Here is a 23,593-nt window from a genome sequence, read left to right as displayed (position 1 = left end):
ACTAAACATAAACAATACGACTTAGGAAAAAGGCTATTTTCAGTGGTATACTCATTTGGAGTCAGGCAATGAAGATGTGGCACACGTTTTTATTGTAGTCCCTGATAGATATGGAGCCTTAAAAAGTTCTATATTTAATGTACTTACAATTGTTGGTTCTGCAAAAATGTTGGTTGCTGCTCTAAAGGTTACATACTTTCACTCCTGACACATCTACTCCTCCTATTCATGGTGCTGCTGCAGACTCTTCTAAATCATTCCATGTTGCCAAATTTTACCCTTCCAGATCAGCTAGGTGCCTATTATATTTTCCACATCATAACAGGGGCCACAAGCCAAAATGGTTTATATTTTCATACATTGCCTACCTGATTTACATTCCATGTGAAAATCATCTCCATATGTTTTAAAGGCAATGTAACAGGAGATATTAACGTACAGTGCAAAATGTCAGGGTGAAAAATAAAAGCATCCCTTCAGTTCCTATTCACAATTTTCATGCAGCACTGTAGTTAATTCCTTTGTTCTGTTTCGTAAATTACACAGTACCTTGTTATAATTGGAAATTATTTCAGCACGTTCTTCTGCAATTAATGCCTCTAAATCTTTCTTCATGTCAAAAGCTGAAAAATAAATGGAAATTATTTGTGAATAATTCATATGCATATCAAAATACAGCATGCACTCTTTGCAGTTTACTGCAAACTCTGTCAAAAGGAAAATTTTAAAATGAACTGCGAAGCTGCACTTGAACACTGAAAATATATCCTGGACTATGTCAACACAGGATGAATTATTCCCAAAGACAATGTAGATGAACAGAGTCTGAGGTAAATTGAGATAAAGGCCTGAATTTTAATCCCTGAGGTAGGCAAGGGGAGTTGGGAAAATTCCTGGCTCAGTCCGCCCACCTTGGAGGAAAGTGCCCACAAATGTGTTATCGCAACTCAATGAAAATTCATGCCATAATCTCCCAATCCTTAAAATAATCATGGGAATGTAATTGGTCCGGATTTTGAAACTATAAGCCTTCTCGTTAATACAATTCGTTATAAAGCACCTTCTCTGTGTCACTCTTATCGTTTTAGATTACAATTTCTACATCGCTTCTAGACCACAGGCTGAACTTAATACTTGGGAGTAGGGTACCCGCCCACCCTGTGTAAAGTTCAAGGGGCAAGGCCACTTCTGCTTGGGTGGCTCAGTCCACAGCTATTCAACAGCATCCCCCCCACCACCCTTCCAAAAAGAAGCAGCTGTGTTTTGCACAGGTAGATTGAAACCAACAACAACAGCTTTATTCCAGGAGGTCTTGCCTGTACAGAGTACAACTGAAACTAAAAGTTGGAGTCTCTGAAACACCCCCAATGGCATCATCATCAAATCATGTGATCAGCTTTTAAAGCAACCATGCAGCCATTTAAATATATAACAGGCTGGCACTCTCTTGTCCTAGCAGTGCAACCGGGAGTGGATACACTGATAGAGTCTGGCCAAAGCTGATTCAGAACCAAACAGGCAGGTTTCGCTGAGAGGAATAAGGTCCAAAGTGGACAATGGCACAGCCCAGCTAACAGTCTCCCAGGCTTCAGCAAGTGGCCTGAACCCTTGGTGCTGACTCCCCCACTGCGGGAAAAATCCCAAAAGTAGGTACTGATAAAGCTGCAGTGGGGGCAGACAAAAGTGAAAATCTTCCCATGTTCCCACATTTAACTTCATGTTGCTCACTCACTTAACCTGTCCATATCTTTTCACAGCTTCTTTATGCCCTCCTAATCTCCACTGAGCTTTAATCATCAGCAAACCCAGACACATTACTTCCTGCCTCTTTGTCTAAATCATTTATATGGATTGTAAATAGCTCAGACCTCTGCACTATTCCTGGCGGCACTCTACTAGTAACAGCCTGCCAACTTAAAAATGCCTCATTAATGCTTGAGTTTTGGTTCCTGTTGGTTAACTAATCCTCTATCCACATTAAGATATTACCCCCAACTTTCTAAGTTATTTTCTTGCCTATCAACCTTTTGTCACACCTTATTGAATGCCTTTTGGAAATCAAGGTTTACTACATGTATAAAGAAGTACATCATCACAATGCTCACCAGAATGATGGTTTTGGCAGGGTGCCACACAAACTACAACTTTCTGCCAGAAGAGCAGGGAGGCTATGATGGAGTTGTATAAAATACTTGTAAGGCCACAGCTAGACTACTGTGTGCAGTTGCAGTCGCCATACTATAGGATGGGATTTCATGAGAAAGGGTTCAGGGGATGTTCACCAGGATGGTGGCTGGACTATGAAGCTATGAAGAGAAGCTAGTTAGGCTGGGGTTGTTTTTCTTGGAGCAGAGAAGGTTGAGGGGGGCACCTGATTCAGGTGTTCAAAACTATGTGGGACATAGATAGGGCTGATGGGAAGAAAAGTTTCCCCTTAGTAGAGGGATCAATAACCAGGGGGCATAGACTTAAGGTCAGGGGCAGGAGATTTAGAGGTGATTTGACAAAAAACATATTCACCTGGAGGGTGATGGGAATATGGAACTCATTGTCTGAAAGGGTGGTGGAAGCAGGAACAGTCACAACATTTAAGAAGCATTTAGATGAGCACTTGAAATGCCATAGTACAAAAGGCTGCAGACCAAGAGCTGCAAATGGCACTGGAGTAGATAGGTGCTTGATGCCAACACAGACATGATGGGCCGAAGGGCCTCTTTTTGTGCTATAAAACTCTAACAAGAAAACCTGCTCAATGCACCTGTGTGGTCCAAATTTGGCAATTGTGTGTCACATCAGCCAGTATTATGATATGATACGTTCAGTTTCTCCCAATGTAAGCAGGGAAGTTTGCATGAGCTTTCTTCTCAAGATGGTAAACTGTGCAGATCTTCTGGAGGGCTTGCGTAAAGCCATCTCCAGCACCATAATGGATACAAATTTCACATCCATTATTATTAAATAGCCATGCTTTCACTTTATATTAATTTATTTTCCTTCTCTTCTATTGAGAGAAACTCAATAACACACAAAGCACAGGACTGAGGCAGCATGGCATTAAGTATTGGGACGATTCTCTGGGGCCGCTAACAGTAAGCGGGACTTCTGATGGTACGTTGAATCGGGTGTGGGGGTCAAAGTGGGATTCTCACTGGGCGTCAAACTCATTGCGAGTCTCTTGGTATGCTCCTCTGGTCCTGATCAGGTTCTTACCCAAAGCGGGCGAGAACCTGATGAATACTCAATAGTATTAATTTAATTCTAATTACCAGGTTTAAGGCCTGATGCTTTGGCAGCTGGTGTACTCCTGCCTGCACCCCCCCCCAAGTTCAGCGAGCGCCAATCTCTCCGGGTCTTGGAAGCCTTCAGAATCCCAGCAGCACTCCAATCTCCAGAAGAGATTGTCCTTGGTTGATTTCAGAACTTTTGGGTGTGACCAGGCCCCTTTGAAGTATTCTGATTGACAGGAGATGTCAGTTTCACTAGAGGGATTCCCCTTTGTAGCCTGAATGAGGCGCAGTTGCTGCCTGACCTTTGACTGACAGTACTAAGGCGGCATGTTGACACAGTAGTTAACACTGCTGCCTCATAGTGCCAAGCACCTGGGTTTGATACCCAGCTTGGGTCACTGTCTGTGTGGAGTCTGCACATTCTCCCCATATCTACGTGGGTTTTCTCCAGGCGCTCTGGTTTCCTCCCGTAGTCCGAAAGACGTGCTGGCTAGGTGCACTGGCCATGCTAAATTCTCCCTCAGTGTACCTGAGCAGGCGCCGCAGTGTGGGGATTAGAGGATTTTCAGAGTAACTTCAATTGCAGTGTTAATGTAAGCTTACTTGTGACACAAATAAATAAACTTACAAAAAGCAGAGTAGATCAAACACTTCATTATTGATACAATCAGTTCACGTTCCAAAAAGCCTCAAGTACTTCCTCTTTCCACCATATCTGTTCAGTCTGGCCCCATTTTTTAACACTGTATTTCCTTTTCAGGTTTCTGGCCAAGCTGAGAAGCCTAAATGCTTTAAAATGTTTTGTTTACATTCAATTTCATGCTCCAGTACCTTTAACTAGCCTCCTGATTGACGGGTCCAGGCTATTTCACAGCAGGCAGTGACTTTGTTTGCTTTTGTTTCCTTTCACGGTTGATTAAATCTTAAGTGCTGGAAAATTTCAGCCTCATACTTTAAACCAAACTTAAGTTTTTTTCTACACCCATTTGACTTACACCCCCAATAAACTCAAGTCAGATAAATATGAGAACTTGAAAGCTTAACCACTTGTTCTGAATATTGTTTCAAAGATTTGGATAAGGGCTGAAATTTCTTGGCCTTCTACTTACTTCCAGCAAGGCTGTTCCATCAAATCTCACAGTTGTAGACTCATTTAACACAGGCATTGTTAGCATTGTGATCGTCCCCACCTGATGTCAGAACTCTCCTGGTTCTAAAATTCTTTAACACTGGAGTCTTGCATCTAAAATTCTCTTACACTTCTCAGCTTGGCCATCCCAAAAATCTAACTCACCATCAGGAGCCTTCCAGTTAACAAGAATTTTAACTTTGATAGCCAACATCCCAAGTTCTGCCTGAACTAAGTGTTTTCCTGCATCAAGCTTGTTCTAAACAAAAAGCTTGCTTGAGACTTGAGCCACACCACAATCTATACACCACCCCTATAATTAACTTAATTAACTTTTGGTTGAACCTTTTTCTATTGAATTCCTGTGGCAGGTGGGTCCAAGTGCATTGCAGATTCCCAACTGTAAATACAAACTTATACAGGTGTTCTTCAGCTACAGGAATTGGTCAAAATACATTAGCTGTGTCTAATACTGTGACTTATCGTCTGCTCTATTCCAATTGTGTTCAAGATGCTAGCAGGATTTGGCACAATGGGATGGTCTCGAGTCTGTAGCGATTCAGAGCTGTATAATCGATAGCTAATCAATAACCACCATCTGGTTTCCTTACTGGCCAAACAGGTGATCACTATCTGTTGTTTTTCTAAATCTGCAATGATGTTTTTAACTGCCTCCATCACTTCTGGTTTGAGAGGATATTGCCTATGTGGAGGATGAACCTTCCCAGGAATTGTTATTGGAGGAACACCTAAACATCCACAATCTTGTTTGTGTTCAGCCCAAACCTGGGGGTATTGTGCAGCCAAATTTCCCCATATAGTTCCACTTTCCCAATTTTGTCGGAGTGTCGCTATTCTAGAAATTTTGTAACCTTCCTTCTGTCTACCATTGATTTCGCTTGTACGACCTACGCCACCTGCCTTGGTGTCGATTATAGCTCCCAACTGAGGCTTTAGCTGCCAAAAAATATATGAAATATTAAAAGAATGTGAATATTAGCAGAGACAAAACAAAAGTTTTAAGTAGTTCTTAGGCTTTACTATCTCTTTGATTGAAACATATTGTAGCAAATAGTGTTGATCAGCGTGATTCAAATTTGAATAACTGTCCATTAAAATCCATAGGTTCCAATCAATAAACTCAAATCACTCCTATGCTTGTACTTGCACTGATTGGCTCATCCCCTCCTTATGTACCTGGCTTAGAAAAATAATTGATTTTGCAACAATAATCACCAAAATCTTGCTGGCCTTTACAGTGCTGCCAATGGTGCACCCCCATCACAGGTTTCTCAGTTTCGAGGAGTGCCCTTAATGAGGAACCACGTTGACAATGGCAGGATCATAAGATCCCGCCACCAGCAAGCGGTGCACCGCTTCCTACCGCTATGAAACACACCAGGGAGGGGGAAGAACATCCTGTCCGATATCTAAGTACGCCTGTGGTACAAGAAGGAATTCCAGCACTTTCAAGTGTTTTATTCTAAGTTGCAGACAAGTGAGTCACTTCTAATGTTGTATATTCTTGGAAGGTACAGTTGCTTCATCATTCCTGGTTGATGTAGCACAATTCCTGCTGATGACTTCCTTTTGCCTCTCTTGCCTTCACCAGGAACATGGTTCAACAACATTTTCATTGCAACATCAGAACATTTTTGACCTTTTTACTCTCTTCCAGAAGTCCCAGATATTTTCCAGAACTTTTTCAGATATTTTTAACAAAGATTCCTTTTACCAATTAATTTTGATTGATGATTTGCCCTTAAATTTCCAACAGTCCTTTAAATTCTGCAGAGCCCACTAGTCCCTGCCCACCTGTGAAGTTCCCAATGAGAGGCATTTCTAAAACCTGGAGCTCACTGAGAATATTCAAGTTAAACGAATAATGGCAGGGTCAATTTGCTTCAGGTCAGTTGGTACAATATCCTATTTTACCTTGGCATTATTTCTAAATGAAAAATCTAAGCTCTTAGTGATTCATTGTGACAGATGGTCATACCATATTTGGTATGTGTGGCACAACAAAGCAATATCATCTAAAGTGAAGTGATAGGTACAGGGTATCTAAATTAACTGAAATTAGAAAGCAACATTTTAAAATATTTAACTGAATGTCAAATGAAATGGGAATATGAAAGAAAAAAGGAAAAGAAATCAACATTTTAAAATATTGAAAATAAATTGGAGACACAGCAACATTTTATGAAATGCATTGAAAGTGACTGCACACAATACTCTATCTAGAAAAAACATTCTAGATTGAAGTGAAAGTCAAAAATCCTCATCCAAGGCAAACATAGTGAAAGCCCAAAGAAATAAATAACATTTGAAATATAGTATAAAATAGGCCGGCCTCTGCACAGGTGATACTCGACAGAAAACCTGACCAGCCACCCAGAGAACTAACTATCACTAAACCAAAACCAAAGTGAATCCTACATTTTGGTTAGAAAAACATTCCCTCTAAGGTAGTGGGATTGCTTCTTCAGAGAACCAAGACATATCAGGCTGAATAGCCTTCTATACTGTAACAATTCGGTGATTCCATGAATCTTGCTACTTAAGAACAAATGGTAAAATCTGCAACTCATTCCAGAAATCTCTTAATATGATCGTTAGAAATAGAAGCAAGACTAGGCCATTCAGCCCATGGGGCCTGTTTTGCCATTCAATAAGGTTGTGGCTGATCCTTAGCACCACTTCCTTGCCTGTCCCCCATAAACCTTGACTCCACTGTCATTCAAAAATCTAACTCAGCCTTGAATATATTCTATGAACCGATCTCCACTACAATCTGTGGAAGAGAATTTCAAAAACTAATGACTCACAGAAGAAATTCCTCATTCCGTCTTGAGACCCTTGGTCTTTAAATTATACCCTCTGGTTCCCCCACAAGAGGAAACATCCTTTCAGCATCTACCCTATCAAGTCCCTTCAGAATCCTATCTGCTTCAAAAAGATCACCCCTCTCATTCTTCTAAACTCCAATAAGTATCGGTTCAAATTTCCTTAAATATGGAGACCAAAACTGTACACAGTACTCCAGCTGCGGTCTCACCAATGCCCTGTACAATTGTAGCAAGACTTCCCTATTTTTATACTCCATCCCCTTTGCAATAAATGCCAACATTTCATTTGCCTTCCTAATTACTTGCTGTACCTGAATGCTAACTCTTTGCGATGCATGTACAAGGTCACCCTGCATCTGCATTCTCTCAAAGATCTCTCTTTTTAAATCATATTCTGCTTTTCTAATCTTTATCAGTCTACATTTTGCAGAAAACATTGTAAATGTATAAACAACTGAGAAATCGTCGTCTGCGCAACTTAAAAAGTCTAACTTAACAGTTTATTTTTAAACAAATAGGACAACAAAAATCAATTCCAGGCTAATTCAGGTTACAACTGTTCCCCATTTTATTTTTTCATAGAAACCCATAGAAACCCTACAGTGCAGAAGGAGGCCATTCGGCCCATCGAGTCTGCACCGACCACAATCCCACCCAGGCCCTACCCCCACATATTTACCCGCTAATCCCTCCAACCTACGCATCTCAGGACTCTAAGGGGCAATTTTTAACCTGGCCAATCAACCTAACCCGCACATCTTTGGACTGTGGGAGGAAACCGGAGCACCCGGAGGAAACCCACGCAGACACGAGGAGAATGTGCAAACTCCACACAGACAGTGACCCGAGCCGGGAATCGAACCCAGGACCCTGGAGCTGTGAAGCTTTTGGCTTTAAAATATGAATTCTGTCAACTATTTCAACCAGTTAAACTGTTTAAAGCTAGCAAATTAAAACATTCTTTCTTCTGAATGGTTAAGATACAATAAAAACTATAAATGCAAATCTTTACCCAATATTTTCATATATTTCATGAAGTGTATATTACCCAGCATATTAGCAACAAGACGACTACCACATAACTACATCATGGTGCCATAATGGTGTCACCAAGTATGAAGTGGGTCTGCTTAATTCAAATAACACATTTATGTTCTGTTCACTTTAAAGAGCAAAATATTTTTTGAGTATTGCTGAAAAAAGAGATATGGAGTGTGAAGTGTAATAACAGCTAGAAAATGGGAATCGTCCATGCCGGTCTTTTCGGCACCCTCCGCACCGGAATTTTCCGACACATAGTGCAATGGAAGAGCCTCCATGCGAATCACGGCATCATGGAGGCCCCAGATGCCTGACTCGCCCAAAGTGCCCACAGCTGTGCACCGTTAAGAAGGGGGAGCTGCATTCAAGTGCTAACAATGCACACAGTCAGTCACGCCAGGAAAATGGCACCTCATAGAGCAGCTCCACGCTTTAGGGAGGGAGAGCTGGGACGGCTACTGCATGCTGTGAAGGAAAAGAGGGTCATCTTCTTCATCTGAGACAGTTGGCAACTCAGGGGTCAGGCCAGCAATGTGGCCTGGTCAAAGGTAGCAGTGGCTGTCAGTGCCCACACTGTGACACAGGGGATCGGCAGGTAGTGCCGAAAAAAAATGAACGACTCCTTTGGGCAGCATGAGTCAGTACCATCTGTTGCACCTGGATTATCCATGTCTATCCACTCCCTGACACCCTGCTTCCTTCCAGATCTGCAGAGGCATCTGGTAGCCCATCGAAGGATAAATGGGTCCTGAACACGCTGTCTCTGTCTCAGCTGTCCTCTGGTCCTCCCCTCAGGCTGATGGGTGGCCATGTCCTGGCCCCAACTGGCAGCACCCTGTCCTCCTGCTGCGGCCTCTGGCCTGGGCTGGCCTTGCAGCAGGTGGATGTCTCCCTCCTCTTCCTCCTCATCAGCATGGATCCAAGGTGAAATCCATGATTGCTCGGGGGGAGGGGGTGTGAGGGGAAGAGGAGAGAGAGAAGAGACAGTCCATAAGGTTATCCATTCCAGACCCCTCCCTCCCAGCAACACATGTTTCCATGAGTTTGGCAACCTGACACCACCCCATGCCATGCACTGCTGAATGGGTTGACAACCATTGCCATATCCTCACCACAGCAGGCACAAGGAGCAGAAGGATGGCTGTGAGGAGGGCCCCATTGGGAACCCTTGAAACATGGACATGTGTACCACACCTGAATGACTGGTGCAGTGGCTTCCAGGAATGGCTTGAACTTCAGACAGATGGTGGCGGAGCACCCTCGTGACTTTCATGTGACGGGCGGCCATCATAGGGAGCACTGCAGAGTCCATGCAGTGTGAGAATCTGTGTTAACACCTGCCAAACTCCCTTAATTGGTACCACAACTGCCAGACCTGGCTCTTGTAACTGTTAGTGGGGCCTATGATGGAATTTTGGCATAAACCACACAGCTTGTCCAGCAGACAGATGGCAGGGTAACCAGAGCGACATTGGTGGGGTTGGGACCTGACCATGTATGCAATCGTTCAGTGGCCGGAGGAATGTGCGCAACATGTGCCCCAGGCCAGCAGCAACCCCCAACCCGAAGACCCCGGACCAGCAAGAGCCCTACCAAACCCCTGCACCCATGCAAGACCCCTACCTCAGTCCACACCATGGCAGTGGCCGAGACCCCCTGTACCCTGGAAACTGGAGCTCACCTCCTTGCTCACCTTCATCACTGCTGCACCTGAACCACACTTTTTTAGAGCAGTAGTGATTCATGCTGGCATGATGTCTCGCTGCAGAGGTGGGAAGCATTCGGGAGGGGGTGGGTAGCATGCATGCTGAACTCGCTAATGGTATTAAAATGCATTAAAATTCAAGCTAATAAGCTTTGCGCTCGCGGTTCATGCCATGAAGATATCAAACCATTTGGCGTCAGGCATTAATCTGATTTTTAGCATCGCACACTATTTTCCTGGCTTGCCACAGCGAGGTGGTAAGATTGCACCCATCCACTCGGAAACCTTTAACGATCCTTGTGGTTACTTGATATCAAGTTAAAAGTTACAAGGGCAACATCCTTTGGAAAACAAAGTGAGTTAGTCATTTGTACCCCTATGCATAATAAGTTCGTGATTCAATTTCTGATTTTTAAACTGCACAAGAGCTTCCTTCATGGGTCTTTTTTATTAGCAATTCTGAAACAGCTCTTTAGTATTTGGGATACATCTACAAATGTAGGGGGCTAAGTAACCATTTCACATGCACTTGCCTTTTAGCATGTACACTATAATTATGGCATTGGACTGGAGTGGTTTACCGCTGCTATAGTTGCTGTGGAAACGCTGCTAGAGTCAGATGTTGAGCTGATATCACAGCAGAGTGAAACACTGGAAAATGCTTCGTGTCAATGCTAAACATATGCACATGTGCAATGATATTTACCACAGGACCTGGACAACCACACCAGGATATTAAAAGAAGTAGGTGAGAAAATTGCCGATTCAGTAGTTACAATTTTCCAAAGATCTCTACATCCAATAATTGTGCTTTTGGATTGGAAAATTAAAAATGGCACTCCATTGTTTAAGAATATCTCTGAATGGGCAGATGTGACAAGTGAGCCTTTCACCATATATATTAATAAGTAGGATGAAGGAGTAGAGAACTGCGTATTCAAGTTAGCTAAAGACACTAATTAAGAGGCGTAGTAAGTTGTGTTTATGGGAGCAGGAAGATGCAGACAGGCTAAGTGAATGGAAAAATCTTGGCAGATGGAGTTCAATGTAGAAAAAACGTGAAATGAATCTATTTTGAATCTGAGAAAGACAAATTGGTATTTAATGATGGGAACTGCAAAGTAGCAAAACGATTTAGATGTCCATGTACACAAATCACAAAGCCATTACGCAGAAAATTGGTCTTTATTGCAAGGCAACTGGAAATAAAAATGAGAACATGATGTGTTATTTGTACAGAACCGTGGCAAAATTCCAATTAGAGTACTGTGTTTAGTTTTGAGCATGAAACTTCTGTTTAAGATACATTGACTTGAAAGGACTACAGTGTAGATTAAACAGAATGACATTAGAGCTTAAGGGGTTAAATTATGGCAACAGAATGCATAAACTTGGCTTGTATTTCCATGAATTTAGAAAACTGAGAGGTGATATATTGAGGTGTTTAAAATAACAAAGTGGTTAGCTAAGGTAAATACAGAGAAACTATTTCACGGTTGGGGAATCCAGAGCAAGAAAACATTGGCCTGGATCTTGCAGTCCCAACAGTGGTGAATGTTGAGAAGTTTGCCATCCTTAAGGGCTGCAGTGGCAATCCTGTTTATGCTGAAATCCAAAGTGCAGGCAACTGGCTCTGCTGGTTTATAAAGTTAGTAAGAGTTTTAACAACGCCGGGTTAAAGTCCAACAGGTTTATTTGGTAGCAAATGCCATTAACTTTCGGAGCGCTGCTCCTTCGTCAGATGGAGTGGAAATCTGCTCTCAAACAGGGCACAGAGACACAAAATCAAGTTACAGAATACTAATTAGAATGCGAATCCCTACAACCAACCAGGTCTTAAAGATACAGACAATGTGAGTGGAGGGAGCATTAAGCACAGGTTAAAGAGATGTGTATTGTCTCCAGACAGTGAGATTCTGCAAGTCCAGGAAGCAAGCTGTGGGGGTTACTGATAGTGTGACATAAATCCAACATCCCGGTTTAGGCCGTCCTTATGTGTGCGGAACTTGGCTATCGGTTTATAAAGGGCCAGAGATCTGTCACGGGAATCTTGGGCTGATTAGAAGTTACATTAGTTTTTATGTAGTTATTTTTTTAGGGCTGACGCTAGCAAGAGCACAGCCTGCAACGCAGTACATCCCCTCTAACCAACAAGAGTGTTAAATCCTTTAAACCAACAACAGTGTTACAACATTCCCACTTTTCCAGTTCCTCTCCCCCCGAATCTTCCTGGTCTGCTCCCTGATCCCTCCCCCCCTTCCTGGAAGTCAGAGCCAGGGGTACTGGGGGAGAGCTGGTGATTTGATTGCTTGGAGAGATCAATGGGTCCTGAAGGGGAACACAGTAAGAGTTTTAACAACACCAGGTTAAAGTCCAACAGGTTTACTTGGTAGCAAATGCCATTAGCTTTCGGAGCGCTGCTCCTTCATCAGATGGAGTGGAAATCTGCTCTCAAACAGGGCACAGAGACACAAAATCAAGTTACAGATTCTGCTGGACTTTAACCTGGTGTTGTTAAAACTCTTACTGTGTTTACCCCAGTCCAACGCCGGCATCTCCACATCCTGAAGGGGAGTCAGGGGAAAGCCATGGGTGCTTTTATTAATACTTATACACAGCTTCATTGCTGCCTAAAAATTAAGAACTGTTTAGATATTCTAGTTAATTTTCTTGACTTGTACCATACATTTATCTCCTCTATTTAGTTCATTGCAATATACAATTATTATTCCTTAATATCTCAAGGGGTGTTTTCCACACGACACTAAAAGAGGGCATGGCTTTGCCGGCAATGGGCTATGCTGCTAAACCTGTGAACTGACTTCATCATTCAACTCATGTTGCAGCCAAGAGGCGATCTCTTGGTGCAGCTTAAGGCCAAGGTCAAGGCGCATCTCATGCAGTCAATGGCAAGTGCCTCCACTTAGCCATCGACCACAAGATCCAGGCCATAATCTTAAAATTAGAGCTAGGTTATTTAGGAATGAAATCAAGCAGCATTTATTCACACAAAAGGATGTTGGAAATCTGGAGCTCGGTCCCCCAAAAAGCTGTGGATTCAGGATTCATGAAAATTGATAGGTTTTAGCTGTTAAGTCGATAAAAGAAAATGGTGCAAAACAAACAAACAAAGGTACAGATCAACAATGAAAATATACTAAATGGTGAAACAGGTTTAATGACTGAATCCTGTTCCCATGTTCTACAGGTTACACCACAAATGGCAGTTATGGGCAGTTTTGTATATAGATCCACAATGTGTGAGAGGTGAAGTATACAAATCTGTCATTTGTTCTTCAAATACTGATGAAAAACTCTTTAGGCAGGAAGAAAATGATGTGCAGATGATGCATTAAAATGGGACTATAACATTAATTTGTACCCCACACTGTCTTTTCCCTCACCTACTTCCTAAATTGCTACAATTTATACTGATATCAGGCAGTCCCGTAAAGACACCAGATGGTATTCACACTACAACTCTGCAGTGCTCAATTACTGTTGTCACAAGCATTACCAAAATGGCAGAGTGCAACAAATAAATTAGTACATTGCAAGATTTATATTTGAGGCTTTAACTATAATTTGTTAAGAATATATACTGTATAGAGGATATCAATTTTGATTACCCAAATAAATTGAGTTGTTAAGCACTTGAACATAAAATTTTACATTGTCTTTCAAGAGTGGATAAAGATTGGCTTGTTCTTTTTTTTAAATTTGGCTTAAATATGATAATTTTATAGAACAAACACTCGGGACGATCTTACCAGAATTTGGCAAAGTGTCAGTTCCGGTGAGAAAAACAGCATGTTTCTCTCCGGAAAAGCAAGTCAGTTTTCCCTCCCAAACTTTCGACACTGTCGTAAAAAAACCAAATGAGCATGTTTCAAGCTGTCATGGAGAGGGACAGGACCTAAACATGCCGGCAAAGCCCAGCTGCACTGAGATCAGGACGCCATGTTTAAAGGGCACCCCAATCAAAGCAATAAACAACCTCCTTCCACCCCATCACGGAGGTCTCAAGGGCTCTCTCCCCCGCCCCCCCCCCCCCCACCTCGGTGATCAGAGTCAGATTTCACCACCTCCCGTGGTCGGAGCTGGCATTCACCACACCCCCTTTCTGCGATCAGAGCCAGCATCTCTTCCCCAACCCCCACAAACAATCAATGTCAGTACCCCCCTGAACATTGGACCCCTTCTCTCAACTCCTTCCCACCCAGTCAATGCAAGCACCCCCCATTCCCCCAACACAAACAGCCATCGCCAGCATCCCACTTATGCTCCCCCCACCACCACAAATAAATAAGTTTCCCACCCTTGAGGCTCCCACTGGGTCTGCCCCGGCACTGCCAGGTTAGCATGATGATTGCTAACTTCTGATAAGCTTCACAGACCTCACCTGTTCTTATCTCTGTAATTTTCTCCTGCTTCATCATCCTTTGAGATATCTGTGCTTTTCTAATTTTGGACTCTTGAGCATTCCCAATTTTAATTGCTTCACCATTGGTGCTGTGTCTTCAACTATGTAGGCCCCAAGCTCTGGAATCTTCCCCCTAAACTCTCTGTTGCTCTACTTCAACTGCTTTTCACCTTTAAGCTACTCCTTAAAGCCTACCTCTTTGACCAAACGTTTGGTCTTTTGACCCAATGGTTCCTATTTTATCATTTTGATTCTAAGTGCTGGGCAGACTTGAAACTGGGAGTGTTTCAGATCCGACTTTTAGACCCGTTCTCAGGCTCCCCCATACACACTCTGCCTGAAAAAATATCAGCAATTCCGAATCGTGCTGCACAAGACTGTGGGCGGGGCGTAACGCACCCAAAACGCTGCAGCTCCAATCGGAACCTTCAACTGCGCATGCGCAGAAAAAAAAGATAGAATGCGGCTCCCCTACCACATCCCTCCCGGGCCAGCTCATGCCTCCCCCTGGCCTCCACAGACATTGCCTCACCCCCACATTACTGACCCCATTATTCCACCACCTTCTCCGTCACTCAGACCAATCACAGGCCCCTCCCCCCCTCTGATTTCAAGCAGAGTGGCAGCGGAACCCCCCTCCCCCGCACTGATCACAGGCAAAATGGCAGCGGACCCTCCCTTGCACCTCACTGATCACAGGCAGCGGATCCCCCCTTCCCCCTGACTGATCTCAAGCAGAGTGGCAGCGGAACCTCCTTCCCCCACACTGATCACAGGCAGAGTGGCAGCGGAGCCCCCTTCCCCCACACTGATCACAGGCAGAGTGGCAGCAGATCCCCCCCCCTTCCCCATCACATTCCACCTGTTTTCAGGCGCGAAAACTTGGTAAAGTCGGGCGTGAGGTGAGTAGCGTGATCAGCGCCCACCTCCGCGCCAGTTCCCTCTTTACCAAGGCCGAAAATGGCCGCAATCGGGCGTGACAGCCATTTAAATACATTTACATTGACTTGATGGGCTGCATGCCGAACCTTCCCCTTTTACCACTGTGTTCGCCCATCCAGAATTGGCGCGAAACAGACATGAATTCCGATTCGGGCGCTCCAGTTAGTGAGAAGGTAAATCATCAAGTCCTGGATCCTCTTGGTGGACCTGCTGCAGGTTGGAGAGGCCATAATCTTGCTGCTGACTTTGCTGGCCTCTTTCACAGTTGCTTGTTTGGATTCAGACGCGCACCTCTCCCTTCCATTCTTCCCAAACATCACCTCACCGCAGTCCTTTGCATCTCACAGCACAACCTCCAGCTAAAAGGGAGACCCCCAGAGGGCATCCTTCTCAGGTTCCCTCCCCAGTCTTATGTTTTTTGCAGCATCAGGAATACAATTCAGTCATTCTGACCCATACCAGAGTCCCTTTAATTAGAAATCTTTTCTTTGACAGATTCAGCACATTATCCCACTCACCCTTTCCGTTCAAAAAATCTGGAAGTGGGCTGCTAATACTGTGTCTCAGTTAAAGAGCCATGGCAAAGCTCGCTGCAGATATTAATGAGTTTCTGACCCCTCTACTAGTCTGACCATTTTGGTTAGGATGATCATTTTGAAATTCTGCCCGATATATTTGCACTTATTCCAATCTCAGTAATGGTGCTGAAGTAAAAATTATTTTGAATATAACTGTGATTGTGCATTCTGCACATTACTGCAATGGACATCCAGGTAAGTGAATCAACCATTTCATCAGATTGTTCATCAGTGAGCTCCAAAACACCAATAATCAATGGAAATGGTTTAGTTTTACATTTTAAATCCTGAAATGTATGATCTGGTTTGATTAAACAATTTGCCAATATCTATTATTTTATGTATAAACTGCAAGCAATAATTCAAAAATATGAAAAGCAGAAGAGCAAAACAGTGCATCACATGTGAGAAAAATGCAAGAAAGTATAGCAACCCTACAAACACTGAAGTTACCTAAACAAAAGTCACCAGTCACACAATATTATGAAAGATTCGAGTAGTCAGATAATAAATAATTAAGTTGACTGAAGTAGTGCAATACATATTGTCTATATGAATTTTCAAATTGCATTTGATAAGAGTACCTCATAACTCATTCAGAAAATAGAAGCAAAGTGACGGTAGTAACTTGGGTACTTAATAGGAGGCAGAGAATATTGCTGAATGGCAGTTTTTCTAATTGGAGAAAAATACCAATAGGTTCATATTAGAACCATTGCTTTTACCGTTATATATAAATGATTCAGATTTGGGGATAGGAAGTATAACTTTGAAGTTTGTGAACGGTAGCACAGTGGTTAGCACTGCTGCTTCACTGTTCCAGGGACCTGGGTTCGATTCCCGGCTTGGGTCACTGTCTGTGTGGAGTTTGCACATTCTCCTCGTGTCTGCGTGGGTTTCCTCCGGGTGCTCCGGTTTCCTCCCACAGTCCAAAGATGTGCAGGTTAGGTTGATTGGCCATGCTAAAATTGCCCTTAGTGTCCTGAGATGTGTAGGTTAGAGGGATTAGTGGGTAAGTATGTAGGTATATGGGGATAGGGTCTGGGTGGGTTTGTGGTCGGTGCAGACTCGATGGGCCGAATGGTCTCTTTCTGTGCTGTAGGGATTCTATGATTCTATGAAGTTGCAATTGTTTAAATTGGAGCAGATCAAGTTAAGGAGAGATCTGGCTGAGTTTGGGGCGGCACGGTAGCACAGTGGTTAGCACTGCTGCTTCACAGCTCCAGGGATCTGGGTTCGATTCCCAGCTTGGGTCACTGTCTGTGTGGAGTTTGCACATTCTCCTAGTGTCTGCATGGGTTTCCTCCGGGAGCTCCGGTTTCCTCCCACAGTCCAAAGATGTGCGGGTCAGGTTAATTGGCCATGCTAAAAATTGCCCTTAGTGTCCTGAGATGCATAGGTTAGAGGGATTAGTTGGGAAAATATGTAGCGATATGGGAGTAGGGCCTGGGTGGGATTGTGGTCGGTGCAGACTCGATGGGCCGAATGGCCTCTTTCTGTACTGTAGGGTTTCTATGATCTTATCCAAAATTGTGAGGGGTTTTGCCAATCAAGTAGGAATAAACTATTTCTTCTGGTGCATTAATTGATTAGCAGAGATGGTAAATTTAAAATAATTGGCAAAATAGTGGGAAAGTGAGGGGAAGGTCAGTTTCACAGAGGGCTGTTAAAAATCTGGGGTGCACTACCTGAAAGGGTGGTGGAATCAGATTTCATAAGAAGCTTTAAAAGACAACTGGACATGTACCTTAAGAGGTATAATCTGCAGTGTTATAGGGACAAATCTGGGACTAGAACGGACAGCATTTTCAAACAGCTGGCCCAAGTGTGACAGGCTGAAAGGCTTCCTTTTGTATTTTAAGAATCTATCTTTCTTTCTCATGCCTAGCGGAACATTCTTATACCTGTTTCTATGGCTAATTTTTCCAAGAGCAGGTCCCTAGCCAGTCACCAGAGGCTATGGCTTGATGGGCATTTCTCCACATCAAGCATGGCTGATCAGGTGTCTATTATTTTATAAAATTTCCAATTTTGATAAACCAATAACCATGCATTTGAAAAGATCTACCGATCCAGAAAGTGTCCAGCCCACCCCATGAGATTTCAACAGAAGCCTGTTTCAAAACCATATTTTTAAAGAAACAATTTTAACCCTGAAGTGAAATTTGAATTGGCTACATATCACTCCAGCACTATGTGGTTCACACAAGGGAGCTCACTGATAAAATAGATCTCATTACTATTTGAGGAACTTTGCAGCACACAAATTGGCTGTCATATTTCCCTACATGACAAAAGTGGCCATGTTTCAAAAATACTTAACTGCCTGTGAAACATTTGGGATGTTCTGGGATTGCAAAATATACTACATAAGTGCAAGTTCTTCCTTTCTTAATGTCCTCTTCAGTGACTTCATCAGCTGTACTGCCAATTGCTGGGGCAACTAGGATGGACAAATGCCCATTGCCAGCAATTCTCACATCAGAAGACAAATATTTTTAAATGCTGCTTTAAAAATTTAAAAAGCACATTCCAAATTTTAATGTAACATAAAACAGATGCAAGATATCATTAGCGTACCTATTCTATAAACATAAATGATTCAAGCTGGTATTTTTAATGTGGTGGAAAATGTTACACAGAAATACAAGCGTACCAAATTTCTTGAAAGTAAAAACCACACGGGATTGGATAGATTGTTATTAAATTTTAACAAGATCAGGCATAAATCACACCAATGTTCCACATGTTTACTTCACCATGGTCACACAAAGGTTTACTAGGATAGAAATTTGGGTTTGCCTATTTCTTGCCACTAGCATTGCAGTTACCCTCACGTAAGTGAAGAAGGATGGGTGGGGTGTGAAGAGAACAGTCGGTGGCACCTGGCTGTGGTTGCATAGACTGGGGGGAGAGAGAGGTCAACAATTTACAAAGAAATAGATTATAGAGATAGCACAAGGATTTGGAGATTTGCTTTTGATGGTATTAAAACTTCACAAATGAAAATTATAATCAAATTGCTGAAAAGAAACAGTGCCAAAGCTTTTCATTTTGCAGCTATCAGGACAAGTGAAGAATGCCAAAATTCAGTCTATACAATAGGAGAAAAGGATGCTGATTGATTGGCAAGTCGACTCTGATTGGCCAGGGCACTGCCACTGGGAAATCTACATGGAACTATTGGCTCCCCAAGGAGAAGGGGGTCTCTGCAAAAGAGCAAGTATAAATGAGCCATGTTGCAAGCTTGACTGATTATTTTAAAATCAGTTAATCAGTCTCTGATTCATTCGTGGGATATGGGCATCACTGGCTGGCCAGCATTTATTGCCCATCCCTAGTTGCCCTTGGAGGGCAGTTAAGAGTCAACCACGTTGCTGTGGCTCTGGAGTCACATGTAGGCCAGACTGGGTAAGGATGGCAGATTTCCTTCCCTAAAGGACACGAGTGAACCAGATGGGTTTTTCCGACAATCGACAATGGTTTCATGGTCATCAGTAGATTCTTTATTCCAGATATCTTTTATTGAATTCAAATTTCACCACCTGCCGTGGAGGAATTTGAACCGGAGTCTCAGAATATTAGCTGAGTTTCTGGATTAGTGGTCCACTGATAGTACCATTAGGCCATCGCCTCCCTGAGTCTATAGTCTAGCTATTGGTGCATGCAGGATTGTTAAACAAATGTTGCCCAATCGCAGAATCACATCTAACAGTAGACATTTTGTTTTGGATTTTTCAAGTGTGGGCTGATTGAGTATGGTCTGCACTCTAGCCTATTATAAATAACCGAAGGAACAACTGAAGGAACCGAGGGCTATGCCTCGGCTAATCAGAGTTGATTTGCCAACCAATCACCACCCTTTTCTCCTGTAGTATTTCGTTGCTGTGATTATTTGAAATTTGGCATTCTTGAATTTTCTTGATGAGTGCAAGATACAAAGCTTTGGCAATATGTCTCTCTTTTCATTAATGTTCAAGTTATGTATCATGGAGCGACTGTTCACAATCAAATTCTACATCCAGTTATATTAGCTCACAAATCTGTATTACAAATTGACTTCAATAAAACAAAGGTTATGAAAAAAACTCAATTCATCTGGGCAAGGTCTTACATATTGTCGGATCTTAAAAGAAATTACAATATTTCTTGATGTACATAAATCTCACTGTCAAATTATCTAATTGAATTGAAAATTGTCTCAACTGGAAGCAGATGATGGTCATCAGAGGGAAAAGCTTGGTTGCTGCAGGGGAGAGATTGTGCTTTTACAGAGAGTATATCCTACCCACAGCTGAGAAAAAAATTGGAAATGAAATACAATGTTCAAAGCATTAAAAACCTATGAAATGGCGATTTTAAAGTAGAGAAATTTATGGAATAACAGAAACCAAATATGGGCATAATCAGTGCACAATTCGTAGCAAATGTTGAGAAAGAAAAGTATACTTGTACTATTATTGGTCATTCATTTATGGTTTCCAATAAATACAAAGCTTTACTAAGCAAATCAAAAAACATGATTAATTTCAGGGTAATGTGCCTGTAAGTGAACACGTGATCCTAAATTTAACTAGACATCATTTTCAAGAATTCCTGGCATCATTAGTCAGGCTAGCATTTATTTTACATCTCTAATTGCCCTTGAGAAAGTATTGGTCAATCACTTCAAGCAATTTGGTACAACCATTTTAAAAGGCAGTTAAGAATCAACCCAAATTGTTGTGGTTCCAAAGTAATGTATAAGCCTGGTCAAGTGAGGATGGCAGGATGCCAAATTTCCTTCCCTAAAGGACAGTAACGAACGAGATGTTTTTTTTACGACAATCTGATCTTTTCATGGACACTATTACTGATATTAGCTCTTTTTAAAATTCCAGATTTAGTTAATTGACTGAATTCAAAGTCTCCAAATGTACTGGTGGGATTTGAACTCATGTCTTTATATCAGTAGCCCAGACCTCTGGATTACAAGGCCAGTGATATAACCACTGTATTCGGTGCTGCATTTGGGATACTGTTTGTAATTTTGGGCATTTTATTTTCAAAATTTGGATGCATCAGTAAAGAGCAACCTAGTGAACTCAGCACATAGGACTCTAGATTATGAGGAGAGATTTAGAGAGCTGAACTTGGGGGAAAATAAAGTACCAAGGGAGAACATGAACAGCATCTTCAAAATGTGAAATAAAAGAAGCACTAGTTGTAAGTATGCTATCAGACTTGAACTTCAGCTCAGAACTAGAAGAGAACTGAAGATAACATGGGTTTAAATTTGCACAAACCCCATGCGAGGTTAGAAATTTGAAGAATTCTGCTCCCACAGGAACGAATATTTAGAACAGATTTCCCAAGAATGAAGGAAGTGGTTCAAGAACATAAGCGAGGGTGACAGTACAATACAGTACTAAGAGAATGTAGTATATTCAGAAATGCCGGGCGATGTATAAGGATTGTGGTCAATGCAGTTAGAATTCCAAATAGTCAGCACACCACCTGCACAAACCTGTGTTGTGAACTGTGTATACCAATTTGGAGCTTAACACTACAGCCAAACACTCTCTCTCTTAACCTCATACAGTTGAATGTATTACACAATAAGAAGAGTACCATTCTCACTATCTCAACCCACCACACCCCGCACCTCAGTCAGAAATGCAATTTAAAGGGAACATCAACTACTTAGATGTTAATTGTTGGTAGATTTCTTATGATCATTTGCGAGATTTGAAAATATTCTGTTTGACGCTTTCAGTAATTGTTTCAAGTTGCATAACTCTACAGAGGCAGATGCTGAAGGACCTTTTGCTAACTTCAGGCCTCTGCACAAATAAGTTCCCAGACATGGGAGGCATTCCTCTTGGATGCAGCATGATTTGGAGAACGAATGGACACCACGCAGAACAGATCAAGCTGCAAAATGGAAGGAGGAGCCAAGAAAGGCTCTCAGCAAGAGGATTCAGTAAGGAAGTCTGCACAGAAATTTCCTACCTACTGTAAGCACAACTGCAATCTCAGAGTTGGGCAAGGATAAAAAATCCAAGTGTCTGTGAAAGTTACTGATGATGAACTTTCATTCACCTGGTACTTCTAGATTGGAGATGGAGATTTTGTAACATTTTGCATTTGGCCATCCATTGTTGTGTAAAGTGAAGTCAGTGAGACTCCCTTTGTGAAGAGAACTAACTATGTTTCATTCTTTCTTGCCAGAGACAAGCAGGTGGAGCAAATATGTGACTTTGATAGGATTTCAGGCTTTCACGTGGCACAGACTATGCACAAATCACTTTATGGCCAAATCACATCAAATCAGCCAATAGCACAACCAACTGGACTATCACTCCCTCAATGTCCAGAAGGTGTTTGACTATCGGTAGTGAATCATGCAGGTTAATTCCATTATCCTGGCAACAGTCATTATGCCTTCATTTTACAGCTGTATTTCAGCCACTCACAGCAAATCAAAAATGACTATGAGATAACAAGGGCTATCTATTGATGACGTGGTGTCCAAGCCATGCACAAAATTGCTAAAATGAAATGTCCATATCGTTTCCGCTCATATCTTACCTTCTTTCTGAAATCTTGGATTTTAACCCGTTTGTCCAACAGAGTCCTTCTTTAAATATTGTAATGAGACTGTGCTTTTAAGAAATGTATTTTGTGTCATGTTTCTGGTGAAGAGTGTGTTTATAAGGCAGCTCTGTTAAATGATGCCAAATTGTCTACAACCGATAGCCCACATGTTCAGCATGCAGAAGGATAATCATTCCTAATTATTGGAGTGTTTGTTTTAATCTCTGCTGATGTATTTTTGTTATTCTTAGAGTTGTTCCCTGGGGTTTCAGGGTAAGGTTTAATTAGGTTAATTGACATATGCTTGTCATGTGGGTGGGTGGTGCTGGGCTTGCAGGGAGAAAAAAAAAACAGGCAGTTGCAGTTTGAATTTGAAAAGGAGCAGTAGCTTTTTTCCCCTCTCTCTTTCTTGAGATTGAAGTTTGGAGACCTGCTGGAAAATAGATATATTCTCTCCAGCAGTCAGCAAAAGGTGTTTTCTCCCTCTCTCACTAGAGTCCTGATGTGTGAAAATAGGTTTTCCTCTGGGGGCTGCTGTCTGAGAATCAGAAGACAGGTGGCTCGCTGTATCTCAGTCCAGAGGCGTTAAAAGGCTGCAGCATTAGGGAAACATGTAAACCTGTGTGTCTTGCTAACTGATTCGGAAAAGGCGTTTAGGTCTATGGAATATTGCTTAAATTGAAACTAATAGAAATAGCTAGCAGTTAAGAATTATACCTTGTTATGTTGAAGTATTTCAATTTGTAAAAGTTATGCTAATTATTTTTGTTATATTTTATTGTGTTGTTAAATAATGTTTGTTTTAAATAAAAACTTCCTGATGGGTCAATAGAATCACACCTGAAGCAGAACACCTTATGTTCACACCAATGCAAAAATCAAAAAATAGTTGGGGTCTAGGTAAACTTCACAATATACCTTGGAGTTTCTCATCTGGTCCCTAACAATGTATGGGTTGGGCTTTGATGATGTTATCAAGCTGCAACTGCTATTTTAACTATGGGCTTAAGCAAGCAAATGGTTGTGGCTTTTCTACCACGTCAACCTAGCAGCAAGTGATCCAAGGCCACAATGGACAAAAGAGGAAAAAAAGTATTTTTTTTCTTCAGGAGCCATTAGCAGT

The 23,593-nt window shown here is 42.1% G+C and overlaps 1 protein-coding gene across 3 annotated transcripts in view; it reads right to left on the bottom strand.

The window, feature by feature from the left end:
* The window catches only part of LOC144498875 (uncharacterized), a 256,941-nt gene that overhangs the window by 167,747 nt on the left and 65,601 nt on the right, over positions 1 to 23,593 (bottom strand). For all 3 annotated transcript variants that reach the window (XM_078220688.1, XM_078220690.1, XM_078220689.1), the window contains exon 3: positions 550 to 623. In XM_078220688.1, coding sequence (XP_078076814.1) covers positions 550 to 615 — 66 coding nt within the window. In that variant the 5' untranslated portion in view covers positions 616 to 623. The remainder of the gene's footprint in view (positions 1 to 549; positions 624 to 23,593) is intronic.

The sequence above is a fragment of the Mustelus asterias genome, chromosome 9 (assembly GCF_964213995.1).
Source record: "Mustelus asterias chromosome 9, sMusAst1.hap1.1, whole genome shotgun sequence".
NCBI lineage: Eukaryota > Metazoa > Chordata > Chondrichthyes > Carcharhiniformes > Triakidae > Mustelus > Mustelus asterias.
Note: the sequence above shows the minus strand (reverse complement) of the source record. Positions and strands in the feature narration are given on the sequence as shown.